This window comes from Sinocyclocheilus rhinocerous, unplaced genomic scaffold, assembly GCF_001515625.1.
Source record: "Sinocyclocheilus rhinocerous isolate Xijiao unplaced genomic scaffold, SAMN03320098_v1.1 scaffold647, whole genome shotgun sequence".
NCBI classification, from domain to species: domain Eukaryota; kingdom Metazoa; phylum Chordata; class Actinopteri; order Cypriniformes; family Cyprinidae; genus Sinocyclocheilus; species Sinocyclocheilus rhinocerous.
In genome coordinates, this window is record NW_015632746.1 from 507,173 (window position 1) to 520,360 (window position 13,188).

A 13,188-nucleotide genomic window follows, 5' to 3' on the forward strand; every position below is an offset into this window, starting at 1 on the left:
TTTCTTAATTCAAGTTATATATATATATTGTTCTATTTGTGATTTTGAAGTTATATATAATATGTGAAGTGAAGTTTACTGTTAAGTGCACTGATGTCAGACTCATTTTGAATAATAAAGTTTATTGTTAAATTGTTAAATACCCTGCCTCCATTACATAGGCCTATGTTTGTCACATCATTATAAGTGTCTGATCACCACATTTGAGTTATCATTGCAAAAAACGTGTTTATGTATATATATTCTGTTTAAGTAGGCTATATACTGTATTCTATATACAGTGCCAGTCAAAAGCTTGGACACACGAATGGGAAGTGTATCCAAACTTTTGACTATACTGTACTATAATATAGCCTACACAAAGAATATCGGCTGATATATCGGTATCAGTCTTTTTTTACTCCCAAATATCGGTATCGGCCCCCAAAAAACCCATATCGTCGGGCTCTAATAATTTGTAAACACATTAGAGGCTAATTCGTATGAATTTGTACAATGATGAATAAATAAAAAACAGGTCAGTACACATATATATATATAGAGAGAGAGAGAGAGAGAGAGAGAGACTGTGTACTATACTGTACTATAATATAGCCTACACAAAGAATATCGGCTGATATATCGGTATCAGTCTTTTTTTACTCCCAAATATCGGTATCGGCCCCCAAAAAACCCATATCGTCGGGCTCTAATAATTTGTAAACACATTAGAGGCTAATTCGTATGAATTTGTACAATCTGCTTACACACCATTAACAGCTATGTTTAGGGAAGGACTATCAAGCTAAGCTTTATTTAAAAAAAATACAAAGCATATTTCTATTTAAATTACACCACCTCGCAAAATAGTTACATTTTCTTATAAGATCAGGATGGTATAGATAAACGTGACCAGGCAGGGCCAGGGTTTAAGCGGACTAAATGACTAAGTTCAGCATATGTCACCAGAGAGAAGTCTTTCAAGAGAATAACTACTATAAGGTCCAGTTATGATATTTTGATTAAACATTATGAGGTCACAAAATGATTTTTAAATGTGAACAATTTATCCATGATGCATAAGTTTCATTAACATCTATAGCAGGCATTTAGAAAATAGATAGGATACATTTTCATTTCATGTCAGCCTCATTCGGTGCACAGTGGACTCAATTATGGGCAGCGTCTCAAAACCTAGCAAACTCTCTATCTAGGCATTATAGGCACAGCCTAGTAAGGCAGTTCACTTGGCTTTAAGACTATTATGCCCAAAAATCATACGTTTCCATACAGATCACGTTGTACGAATTCACCACCTTGAAAAACATTTGTTTGTTACATTTGTTGTTTCGCCAGAAGATCGAGTTATGCCATTTTGATTAAACATTACAAGGTCTTTTTTTTTTTTTAAATGTGAACAATTTATCCATGTATATGCTGAATTAAGAACTGCAATATGCATTTAGAAAAATAGATCATGCGAATATTCATTTAATGCACACTTAAACTTTCTGAACGTCAGTATAAGCTCTAATAAAGGCTGAAACACTGTACTGAAACTCTGAACAGCCTAACTTAATGAATAATGGACTCAATTATAGGGTGTTTCAAAACTTAGCAAGCGCCCTATCTAGACAGCAATTTTGGCATCACAGGCACATTCTGAGTCAACAGCAATTTTATTCTAAAAAAATAGTTGACTAGATTTTAAGGCTATAATGCCGTGAACTCTAGACCTCGCTAAATGGCATCAAAACGTAGTATGCAACATGAGTTGCCTTGATAAACTTAAAAATAAAGGTTCTTCATTAGCATCTATAATGGTTCCATCAAGAACCTTTAACATCCATGGAACCCTTCCATTCCATACAATGTTATTTATAGTGATTTTATTTTATTTATTTAACTTTTTTAAAAAAGTAAGTTCTTCAGACTAAGAAAGTGGTTCTTTTAGGAACTGTTCACTAAAAGGTTATTTGGGGAACCAAAAGTAGATCTTCTACGGCATCACCGAGAAAACTCCCTTTAGGAAGCTTTTATAAAAAAAGTAAGTTCTTCAGACTAAGAAAGTGGTTCTTTTAGGAACTGTTCACTAAAAGGTTTTATTTGGGGAACCAAAAGTAGATCTTCTACGGCATCACCGAGAAAACTCCCTTTAGGAAGCTTTTATTTTCAGTTGTGTAGTCAGCATTTTTGTGTATTATAATCTCAAAGCCTAGTGAGCGACCTACGATACTCTAAAATGCTGTCTAGGTTGGACAATTAATACTAGCCCTATACTGTAATGGTCAATAAGATTGCAATAGACAGTAGGTTCACTAGATTCTCACACAGCGAAGCCCAAAAATGTTATTGTGGGCAGATTAACTTACCTAAATATAAAGTCCTAAAATGCGGTCTATATATGTAGCTCTCTAAATTTTGATACTAAGATTAACCAAAAATGCTGCCTACGTAGACAGCTCACTATTTACCTTTACCTATTTTACACTATCACCTTTTAAGTTTTGATTCACAGCCATAGAGTTGTTATGGGTGAAGTCAGTCCAGTCATTTAAAACCCGACGCCGGTCAAAACAACCCCCTCTAAATGATCGACAACACAACACTTGATCAAAACAACTGCATTGTTTGTGTGTTTTATATACTATAACCTTCTCCGAGAATGCAACAAACGCGTTTGTTTACACTCGACGACGCTACTACTGGAGTAACAGTTCAATTAATGAGACTGACTGACGGCTTTAGCTTAGTTTAGCATGCTATCAGAAACCCTCAGATCAAACGGCGTAACTGAGGCACGGAGAACAGATTTGCCCGCATGAAACAGCACCTACCTCAGCCTCTCCCTCCTCCAGACTCCGCAGGCTCCATACCACCAGTCCTTGGATCAGCAAGATCGTTAAACCGGCTGCGATTGCGAGTTTATACCGTCTAAGGAGCTTCTGTACACGGGTACTCGCGACCATCTTTCCCCCGTGATTCGCACATAGCAGCCGCGAGTGACTCACTCGGAGGGAGTCGACTCTGCGAATCAGACTTTGAATCGATCAGTGACCTTTGAGAAAGCATTGTGGTTCAGAGTCTTTTAACCAAATGATTCTGATTCAACTGAATCAAATTGAGAATCAGTATCTCAATTCATATTCAGAGAGGAAATGACCAGGTGGCTGCTTGCCACCTATTTTAATATTAAATATTAATACCTAATATTAAAATTATAATATTTGAAGCACACGATTAAAAAATTCATGATTGTTTATGAAAATGATGTAGAAGAAATCATTTTTATATTTTATTTATTTATTGTAAATTGTACACAACAAGGCAGGGAACATCTAATAACATAAGGCACATCCACCATAAATAATACGAATAATCAACCTGAATAATAATTATTATACTCACAACAAAAATAGCAACAATGAGGGCGAAAAAACACAACGAACAAGAATCAATAGAAGAAGTGCAAAAAGACATAAAATACAAATACATTAAAATAATAAATATTTCGAGATAGAGAGGCAAAGAGTTTCAGACTTTCTATTTAGTTGTGTTTAGTAGTGTTACAGGCCTATCTCGCTTCCCGATCATCAGATGTTCTTATCAACAGGTAGATTTATAAAATTTACATTTACATTTAGTCATTTAGCAGACGCTTTTATCCAAAGCGACTTACAAATGATGACAATAGAAGCAATCAAAAACAACAAAAGAGCAACAATATGCAAGTGCTATGACAAGTCTCGATTAAATCAATTAAATGATTGTCTGCAAAGAAAGAATTTAAATATTAGTATGAAAAAGACGAATTCATGAACGTCTAAATACTAATAAAAAGGCTTGTCACATGTAGAAGTTGTATTCTGCCGTTGGGCGGCGCACTTTAAAAGCGCAAAGTCTTGCCCGTCTCCAAGACAACCGCTGCGAGTGGAATGTATCAGCTTGTGAATTTAAGCGATACGGTAGAAAGTCTGTCATATGATGGATTTTATTTATTATTCTTTTATTTTTTAAAAAGAGAATGTTTATTTATGTATTTCCCTGCTAGCACATAAACAAATCGCAACTGTATTTTAGTCTATTTCACATGTTCCTGACCACGAAACGAACGCATCCTACTACGATGAAGGCTAAGCTCATGAATATTAATTAGCCCATGCAACCGTCGCTTAGCAACCTCCCCGCAGCGTCCAGTCACGAACCTCATTAGTATTCATGAGCCAAGCCAAGCCATAGTAGGATTCTCAGTGTATTCAGTGATGGCAACAATGTATCCGCTGCTTGGTTCGTGAGGACTAGTTAGGTTAGGATGTGAGTCGTGACTGACGTTCAGTTCACTCAACAGTTCTGGGATTCAAGTCACTCTTAACTCTCTGAAATGAAGCTGGAAAGAAAGAAACACTACTCTTCTGGTGATTTGCTATGAGACAGCTTGGGTCGTTTGGAAGAAAAGTTGAATTTATCAGAGATGTCCACTACGGTGTCCCCAAAAGTCCCCTCCGCCAGCTCCTCAGCGGACCAGCGGACAGTCGTCGTGGGTGCATGTGAGTAGGAATTTGTTTTTATTAAAAATAAATATTGTCTTTCAAAAACTCATTTTCAGTGTCTTAAGTGGGCTATGATGAAGCAATTTTTTTGTCGAAGTTTGTTTTTTGTTTTACAGGCAGTATTATCTCATTTTAAATGAATAAACTGTATAAATGACAATACAACGTCTTAAAGTTTTCTATTAATACAGAGATACAGAGTTAATGCATCTTCACAACATCTTTAAGCATAATAATAATATTTGGAAAATGTACTATACTGTATGTATGTATGTATATATATATATATATATATATATACTTTTATTCACCACCATAAATAATACGAATAATCAACCTGAATAATAATTATTATACTCACAACAAAAATAGCAACAATGAGGGCGAAAAAACACAACGAACAAGAATCAATAGAAGAAGTGCAAAAAGACATAAAATACAAATACATTAAAATAATAAATATTTCGAGATAGAGAGGCAAAGAGTTTCAGACTTTCTATTTAGTTGTGTTTAGTAGTGTTACAGGCCTATCTCGCTTCCCGATCATCAGATGTTCTTATCAACAGGTAGATTTATAAAATTTACATTTACATTTAGTCATTTAGCAGACGCTTTTATCCAAAGCGACTTACAAATGATGACAATAGAAGCAATCAAAAACAACAAAAGAGCAACAATATGCAAGTGCTATGACAAGTCTCGATTAAATCAATTAAATGATTGTCTGCAAAGAAAGAATTTAAATATTAGTATGAAAAAGACGAATTCATGAACGTCTAAATACTAATAAAAAGGCTTGTCACATGTAGAAGTTGTATTCTGCCGTTGGGCGGCGCACTTTAAAAGCGCAAAGTCTTGCCCGTCTCCAAGACAACCGCTGCGAGTGGAATGTATCAGCTTGTGAATTTAAGCGATACGGTAGAAAGTCTGTCATATGATGGATTTTATTTATTATTCTTTTATTTTTAAAAAAGAGAATGTTTATTTATGTATTTCCCTGCTAGCACATAAACAAATCGCAACTGTATTTTAGTCTATTTCACATGTTCCTGACCACGAAACGAACGCATCCTACTACGATGAAGGCTAAGCTCATGAATATTAATTAGCCCATGCAACCGTCGCTTAGCAACCTCCCCGCAGCGTCCAGTCACGAACCTCATTAGTATTCATGAGCCAAGCCAAGCCATAGTAGGATTCTCAGTGTATTCAGTGATGGCAACAATGTATCCGCTGCTTGGTTCGTGAGGACTAGTTAGGTTAGGATGTGAGTCTTGACTGACGTTCAGTTCACTCAACAGTTCTGGGATTCAAGTCACTCTTAACTCTCTGAAATGAAGCTGGAAAGAAAGAAACACTACTCTTCTGGTGATTTGCTATGAGACAGCTTGGGTCGTTTGGAAGAAAAGTTGAATTTATCAGAGATGTCCACTACGGTGTCCCCAAAAGTCCCCTCCGCCAGCTCCTCAGCGGACCAGCGGACAGTCGTCGTGGGTGCATGTGAGTAGGAATTTGTTTTTATTAAAAATAAATATTGTCTTTCAAAAACTCATTTTCATTTGTCTTAATGGGCTATGATGAAGCAATTTTTTTGTCGAAGTTTGTTTTTTGTTTTACAGGCAGTATTATCTCATTTTAAAATGAATAAACTGTATAAATGACAATACAACGTCTTAAAGTTTTCTATTAATACAGAGATACAGAGTTAATGCATCTTCACAACATCTTTAAGCATAATAATAATATTTGGAAAATGTACTATACTGTATGTATGTATGTATATATATATATATATATATATATATAAACTTTTATTCAGCAAGGATGTGTTAAATTGATATAAAAAGTGATAGTAAAGACATATTGTTAGAAAAGATTTCTGTTTGGAAGATGATGCTCTTTTTAACTTTTTATTCATCAAAGAATGAATAAAAAAGTATCACAGGTTAAAAAAAATAAATAAATTAAGCAGCACAAGTTTCCAACATTGATAATAAATTGGAATGATTTCTGAAGGATCACGTGACACTGAAGACTGGCGTAATGATGCTGAAAATTCAGCTTTGCATCGCAGGAATAAATGATATTTTAAAGTATATTCAAATAGAATACAGTTATTTAAAATTGCAATAATAATTCACAACTTTACTGTTTTTTTCTGTATTTTTGATATATATATATATATATATATCAGGCCTAATTAAGACTTTTAATCAAATATAATTATAACTAAATTATGCAGAAATAAAGACAAGATCTAAGTATGAATGCTTTGAAATTAGTACAGAAATATAAATTGTGCCAGCATTTAGGTTACAGATCTGAATGATGTGTATTGTCTGTTGTCTTTTTCAGTTTGTTGTCTGGTGTTTTTCTTTATGATCGTGGTGCTGCTGTTGATCCTGTACCGGAAGGTTCCTCTCTGCTGCAAAATGAGGGTTTATCAGGAATCTCGTACTGACATGGTAAGACTTCCATACTTCAAGGACTTCAGTTCTCAGTTAAGTTTCATTAAGTATCAACCCTGCCTCAGATGTTTCTCCTAAAAAGACACAAACGAGACAATTGCTGACTTATAAAATTATTGTGACACTTTGGTCTTGGAGCAATGGGAAATGCTCAAGTCCATACTGATATTTCTGTCTTTCTCTGAGCACACAGTTTGAGACATTGTTGAGTGCGAGTCTTCTAAATCTGCATCTCATTAGGGACAATTTAGATTTTCCTTTCTAATGGGACATTAAATTATTTTTTTTTGCTGTTTACCAAGTAATGTTGGCAACTAAAAATATAGTTAAAGTGTTACAATTGAAAACTGTACTTAAGTGTGTCGTGAAACATTGTCATGAAAGTGTCTCTCTTTAGGTACACTTTTATTTCATTAATATATTATCTGCAAGTAAAAATACACTTTTAAGATTTGAAGTACACTACAAGTGCACATTCAGTGCAATTACGTGCACTTCTTTTCCACAAAGGTGGAGAAAAAGTATCGAATGCAGTTAAAGTGTTACATGTGCCCTAGTTTGATAATTTTGCAAATGAAGAACGTCTCCTACCGTTTGAGTTATCAATGTTTGGTACACTTACACAAACAGAGATTACATATTATCTTTTTCCTAACTGTGCTAAACTTTCAAGAGCTTTATCATGTGCTGTGCCAAACACTGTGACTCAATAAAGGTTGTATTGTTAACGTCAGCTATGATCGTAAGCAAAATAAATGATCTTAAGCAACGTAAGCAAGAAGTTAGAGCTTCAAATGTTAAAAACGTTAGTCAAAGATTTAACTCTTAAATTTTGAGGAGCAAAAAGTAATACCAATTTTAGACAACTGTAAGAAGAGAAACAGTATCTGACATCTAAAACGGAATCAGAGCACAAACTGTCCAGATTCATGCGAGTCAGTTCTGTGAAGCATCTAAACATACAGTTCTGTTAGAGAGGAGAACAAAACAGCGTGACCGTTCCCCTGACTATGACAGTTACCAGTGCCCAAGGAAAGTTACACAGTAATCAGATATTAAACAGGAGTAAAACTCCAGTGTGAAGATGTCTGCCCTTGCACACTTTAGCATACTTTTAAAAAAGAGAACCTATTTTGGAAATAATACACTTTAAAAGAATATACTAATATGTGAGAGTTTTCAGACACTTAACTGCATGTTAAGTGCAATTAAATGAAAATGTTGATACATTTGACATTAGAGTGCTTTTTGACCTACTTAGGTAGAACTTTATACTTTTAACATCTTTATATGTAATTTAATAAATAATTTGACATTATTAAAAATGGCACTTTAAAAAAAAAAGTGAAGTCATGAAAGTATCTCTCTTTAAATGTTCACTTAAGTGGACATTAATTTCATTAATATATCATCTGCAAGCAGTGTTGGGCAAGTTACTCTAAAATGTAATTAATTTCTAGCTATTAATTACATATTCAACAGTGTAATTAGATTACTGTACTAATTACTCGCTCTAAAAAGTATTGCATTACTTATTACTAATTACTTTCTAAGTCCCATATCAACCTCAACCAGTTGAACAATAGACATGAAACTAAAAATAAACAATACAAAATTGCATAAATTATTCTTGAACTGACCAAAGTATTTAAAGGGAGAAGGTTACATTAAAAACATATATTTTAACATTATGTTACATTCTGATGTTAAATCCACTATTGTTCTATACAGTATTTAATGTAATTACATCAGAAGTAACTGTAATTAAATTACAGAAAAAACTAAGAGTAAACCCTTATATTTCTGTATTGCTTTATTGCATTTAAATGTTCAGTTATTTTTGTTATAAGAAAAAAGTTATTAAACCTGTTATACTGTATTATGACAGCACTTTTTTTAAAACTAAATTTCAGTATCGTGATAATACCGTATACCGTGATAAAAGCATTAGCAATTAATCGCAACATGAAAATTTGATACCGGCATAACCCTATTAGCAATAGATTATAAATTAGGGTGACCATACGTCCTCTTTTCCCCGGACAGGTTCTTGTCTTTATGCGTTTGAAACACTGAGTGATTATATGACACATGATACATTTCAGCAAGTTGTACTGTTTCTATCAACACCTTCTGATGTTCATTCATGTGTATTTCATACTGTAACTAGTAGTAGGTGATCGTTCACATGCTGCTTGAATAGAGGTGGCTACGGTGATCTGACATCAGTGACATGCCAAATTAAAGAGCACCAAAACTATACTTATTGTTTGAATTGCGTAAACATTTTCAGTAGACTCAAAAGTAAGAAAAAATAATGCACAATTCAGTTAGGGGATTGGAGGCATGCTTTTCAGTTTAATACACCAAGGAGCACACCATTTAACAACAGCTTTTGCACTTCAGCTAATTAATTACTTAGTAATACATTACACTCAACACTGTCTGCAAGTACAGCTATACGGTAACACTTTAGTTTAGGGACCAAATCTATTAACTAGTTGCTTATTAGCATGCCTTTTATTAAGATATTGGCTGTTTATTAGTACTTATAAAGCACAAATTCTGCATGACCATGTTCTACATCTCCAATAACTAAACTTAACAACTACCTTACTAACTATTAATAAGCAGCAAATTAGGAGTTTATTGAGGCAAAAGTTGTAGGTAATGGTTTGTTAATAGCGAGAATTGGACCTTAAAATGAAGTGGAAGTACATTACAAGTGCCCATTCAGTGCAAATAATTGTTCTTCTTTTTCAAATTTTGCCAAAAGGTTGCTATTTTATGACTCGAGACTTTTTATAGTTCTCTGTTATCTTTATTTTAAGTATCAATTCGCCTCAGATGTTTCTCCTAATATTCCTCTTGAGAAATTAAAATAGAAACCATTCAGACTGACAGTAAATGCTGATAGCAGAGCTCTAATAATTTGATCTTGTATCAGTTTGATTCATTCATACTGAAATCTCTGATGTGATATCATGGCAAATTTGAGCACATTGGTGACATCTTTTGTGGCAGAGAAATGTGAGATTATTGAGGTCTGATTTCAGCTCAATGGATTTAAACTAGTGCTGTCAAACGATTAATTGCATCCAAAATAAAAGTTTTTGTTTACATAAAATATGTATGTGTACTGTGTTTATGTATTATGTATATATAAATACACACATACAGTATATATTTTGAAAAGATGTATATGTATATACATTTATATATTTATATGATTATATTTTATATTATATATAAATATATTTAATACATAAACGTAAAAAATTTTCATAAATATATACATGCATGTGTTTGTACTTATATATACATAATAAATACACACAGTATACACACATGTATTATGTAAACAAAAACTTTTATTTTGGATGCAATTAATCGTTTGACAGCACTAGTTTAAACATGTTAAAGTTTGGTAAACAGGTTTTGAAAGTTTGAAGCTGTTATTGGTAGCTGAACATATTATTGAATTAGACAAAAAATATATAAAAAAAAAAAAAAACATTTATATGGAAATTTCAGTGGAGTTCTGCAGGCGCAGGTTCCATGTGGGCCAAGGCTACTTGTGTATCATCTAATAAACAAAGAATAATGTCTGCACTCTGCACACTGAAATTACAGCTCCCAAAAATGTTAATATTTCCAAAAACAGCACAACAGTGTCAGAGCGTTTCTCCTTTAATGTTTCCAGTCCTCAGGATGTGGGTCTTGAAAGCAGATGTTAGATTAGACTGAGAGCGCTGCGTTTATCTGCTGTGTCCTGGTCGTAAAGCAGATCCCTCACACTTTGTGACTTACCCTCAAGTCATACCTCATACTCTGCATTTCCTTTTCCTGTTCACTTTCAACCTTAACCGTTCCCCCCGAGAGCATTTTAACCTTATCTTAGCAGCACAGGGAAACTGCCTCCACATTCTTCCTCCCACAAAGAGGAAATGCAAAAACATGTCTGTTAGTTAAACTGTGGTGAAGACAGACGTGAGGTACTGGTTAAATGAGGCACAGAAGAGGTCTGTGATGAAATCAGCCTCTCTTTGACCACATACACACAATAAAGTTTTAGGAGTGACCACCATATTTAAATCAGGCAGATTTTAGATCAAACACACCTGAAGCATCCTTACATGCACACCATTACGCTGATAACTAGCAAAGATCAGTTTATTGAAATAACCAATTTTACGAGTTTGCATGCAAAACATGACTTCAATGTCACTATCATAAAGTTTCAGATAACTCTCCCAGTCTTTGTTTTGTTTCAAACAAAAATAACTTTATTCAGCAATTTCTTCTCTTCCGTGTCAATCTTCGATGCGCATTCAAGATAGTACCGCGACACATGCGTGTGATGCTGCTGATGTAGAAGCCAGTGTTCTGACGTAGAACGTCCATCACTCTTAGTTCATTGTCTGGTTCAATTCTGGTTCAAATAAGTAAGGATGGGCAAAAAATGGTAAAACATGTATAGCCTGAATGCACTGTAAGTCGCTTTGGATAAAAGCGTCTGCTAAATGCATAAATTATTAATTATAATTATAAAAAAATTGCAAGTCATCCTCTCTGTCGAAATCTTCAGACATGTTTACGAAGACTGTTTTACATACCGCATGTGCATTCCTCTGCTTGTAAATAAGCCGCAGCGCGTCCGGTTTTTACATCAGAGCACCGGCTCCTGCATCAGCAGCATCACACGCATGCGTCGTGGTACTTTCGTGAATGTGCGTCAAAGACTGACACGGAAGGGAAGAAATTGTTGAATAAAATCATTATTTTTGTTTTCTTTGTGCACAAAATTATTCTTGTAGCTTCATAAAATTACGGTTGAACCACTGATGTCACATATTTACTATTTTAACGATGTCTTCACTACGTTTCTGGGCCTTGAACTTTTGACAGTTGCATTGCTGTCTATGGAGGGTCAGAAAGCTCTCGGATTTCATCAAAAATATCTTAATTTGTGTTCTGAAGATGAATGGAGGTCTTACGGGTTTGGAACGACATGAGGGTGAGTAATTAATGACAGAATTTTCATTTTTGGGTGAACTAACCCCTTTGGCGAAGAAACAGAAGTAGCAACATTGCTTTTTTTCCATATAATGATATATATCCGAGTGAAAGGACGGGTTATTGAAAAAGAAAAAAATGCTGGTTTAACTTATCGGTTGTTGATTGGATGGAGGCAGATCTGAATGCGAGCTTACGAGGAGTTTAGGTAGACTAAATGATTGGAGAAGTCAATTAGGATTTTTCCTGTGAATAATTAAATGGTTAAAATAATCTCATATACTTAAATTTACTCTTAAAAATAAAGGCTCTTTATTGCCATCTATGGTTCCATGAAGAACCTTTAACATCCATGGAAACTTTCCATTCCACAAAAGGTTCTATAGATTTTTCTAATGTTCTTGACACTGGTAAAAATGGTTCATTTAAATGGGTGGTTGATTGCGATTTAACTTTTTTAACGTTAGTGTGTAATGTTGCTGTTTGAGCATAAACAATATCTGCTGCGCTGAAAGTTCAATGCATCGTCAAAAGATATCGTCTTTTAAAATTCTGGCAGTTTAATGCCTACAAAAACGGCTCGTAGGGACTACAACTGTCACGTGTATGTTCCCGTTGAGTTCCTGTTTTCCTTATTTGGTCCTTCCAGTTCCTTTTCACAGTATTAGTATCACCTGTTCCTTGTTATTGGTTATCCCCATCACCTGTCTGCCCCTCGTTATCTACCCTATTTAGTTCTAGCCCGTTCAGTTCTCCCTGGTCTGGAATTGTATGTTTATGTCAACTCCCTTGTGCTACGTGTGATTCCCCGCGATTGAAATAAACTCATTGGTTTGTACTCCTGGTCTCCTCGTTCCGTGCTCCTCACAGTAACATCCCGTGACAGAATTCCAGACCTAAAAGTGACGACAAGCGGCACCCCTTCTACCCGTGTTTGTTTTTCGTTTTTTGAAAAGTGTTTTTGTTTTGTTTTCCCGTTCGTTTCTCCCCTTCCAAATGGAGGAACGAGCGATGTTAATCGCCGTGGCTCAGGCGAACCCTGACCCGATTATCTACACGAAGGCGTTCGTGCCGCTCGCCCTCGCCAGCTCCCTCGAGGGAGAAACCCTCCTGACGTTGTTCCGGATCGGGATAACCTATCATCGTCCCGCGGAGCTCCCAGACACCACCAACCT

The 13,188-nt window shown here is 34.9% G+C and overlaps 2 protein-coding genes across 2 annotated transcripts in view; one reads left to right on the forward strand and one right to left on the reverse strand.

Moving 5' to 3' along the window:
• The window catches only part of xylt2 (xylosyltransferase II), a 32,677-nt gene extending 29,728 nt beyond the window's left edge, over positions 1–2,949 (reverse strand). Inside the window, exon 1 of the mRNA XM_016556119.1 lies at positions 2,817–2,949. Coding sequence (XP_016411605.1) covers positions 2,817–2,948 — 132 coding nt within the window. The 5' untranslated portion in view covers position 2,949. The remainder of the gene's footprint in view (positions 1–2,816) is intronic.
• Positions 2,950–5,869: 2,920 nt separating this feature from the next.
• LOC107743014 (uncharacterized) overlaps positions 5,870–13,188 on the forward strand; it is a 19,418-nt gene continuing 12,099 nt past the window's right edge. Inside the window, exons 1-2 of the mRNA XM_016556120.1 lie at positions 5,870–6,029; positions 6,885–6,994. Of these exons, the coding sequence (XP_016411606.1) occupies positions 5,954–6,029; positions 6,885–6,994 (186 nt within the window). The 5' untranslated portion in view covers positions 5,870–5,953. The remainder of the gene's footprint in view (positions 6,030–6,884; positions 6,995–13,188) is intronic.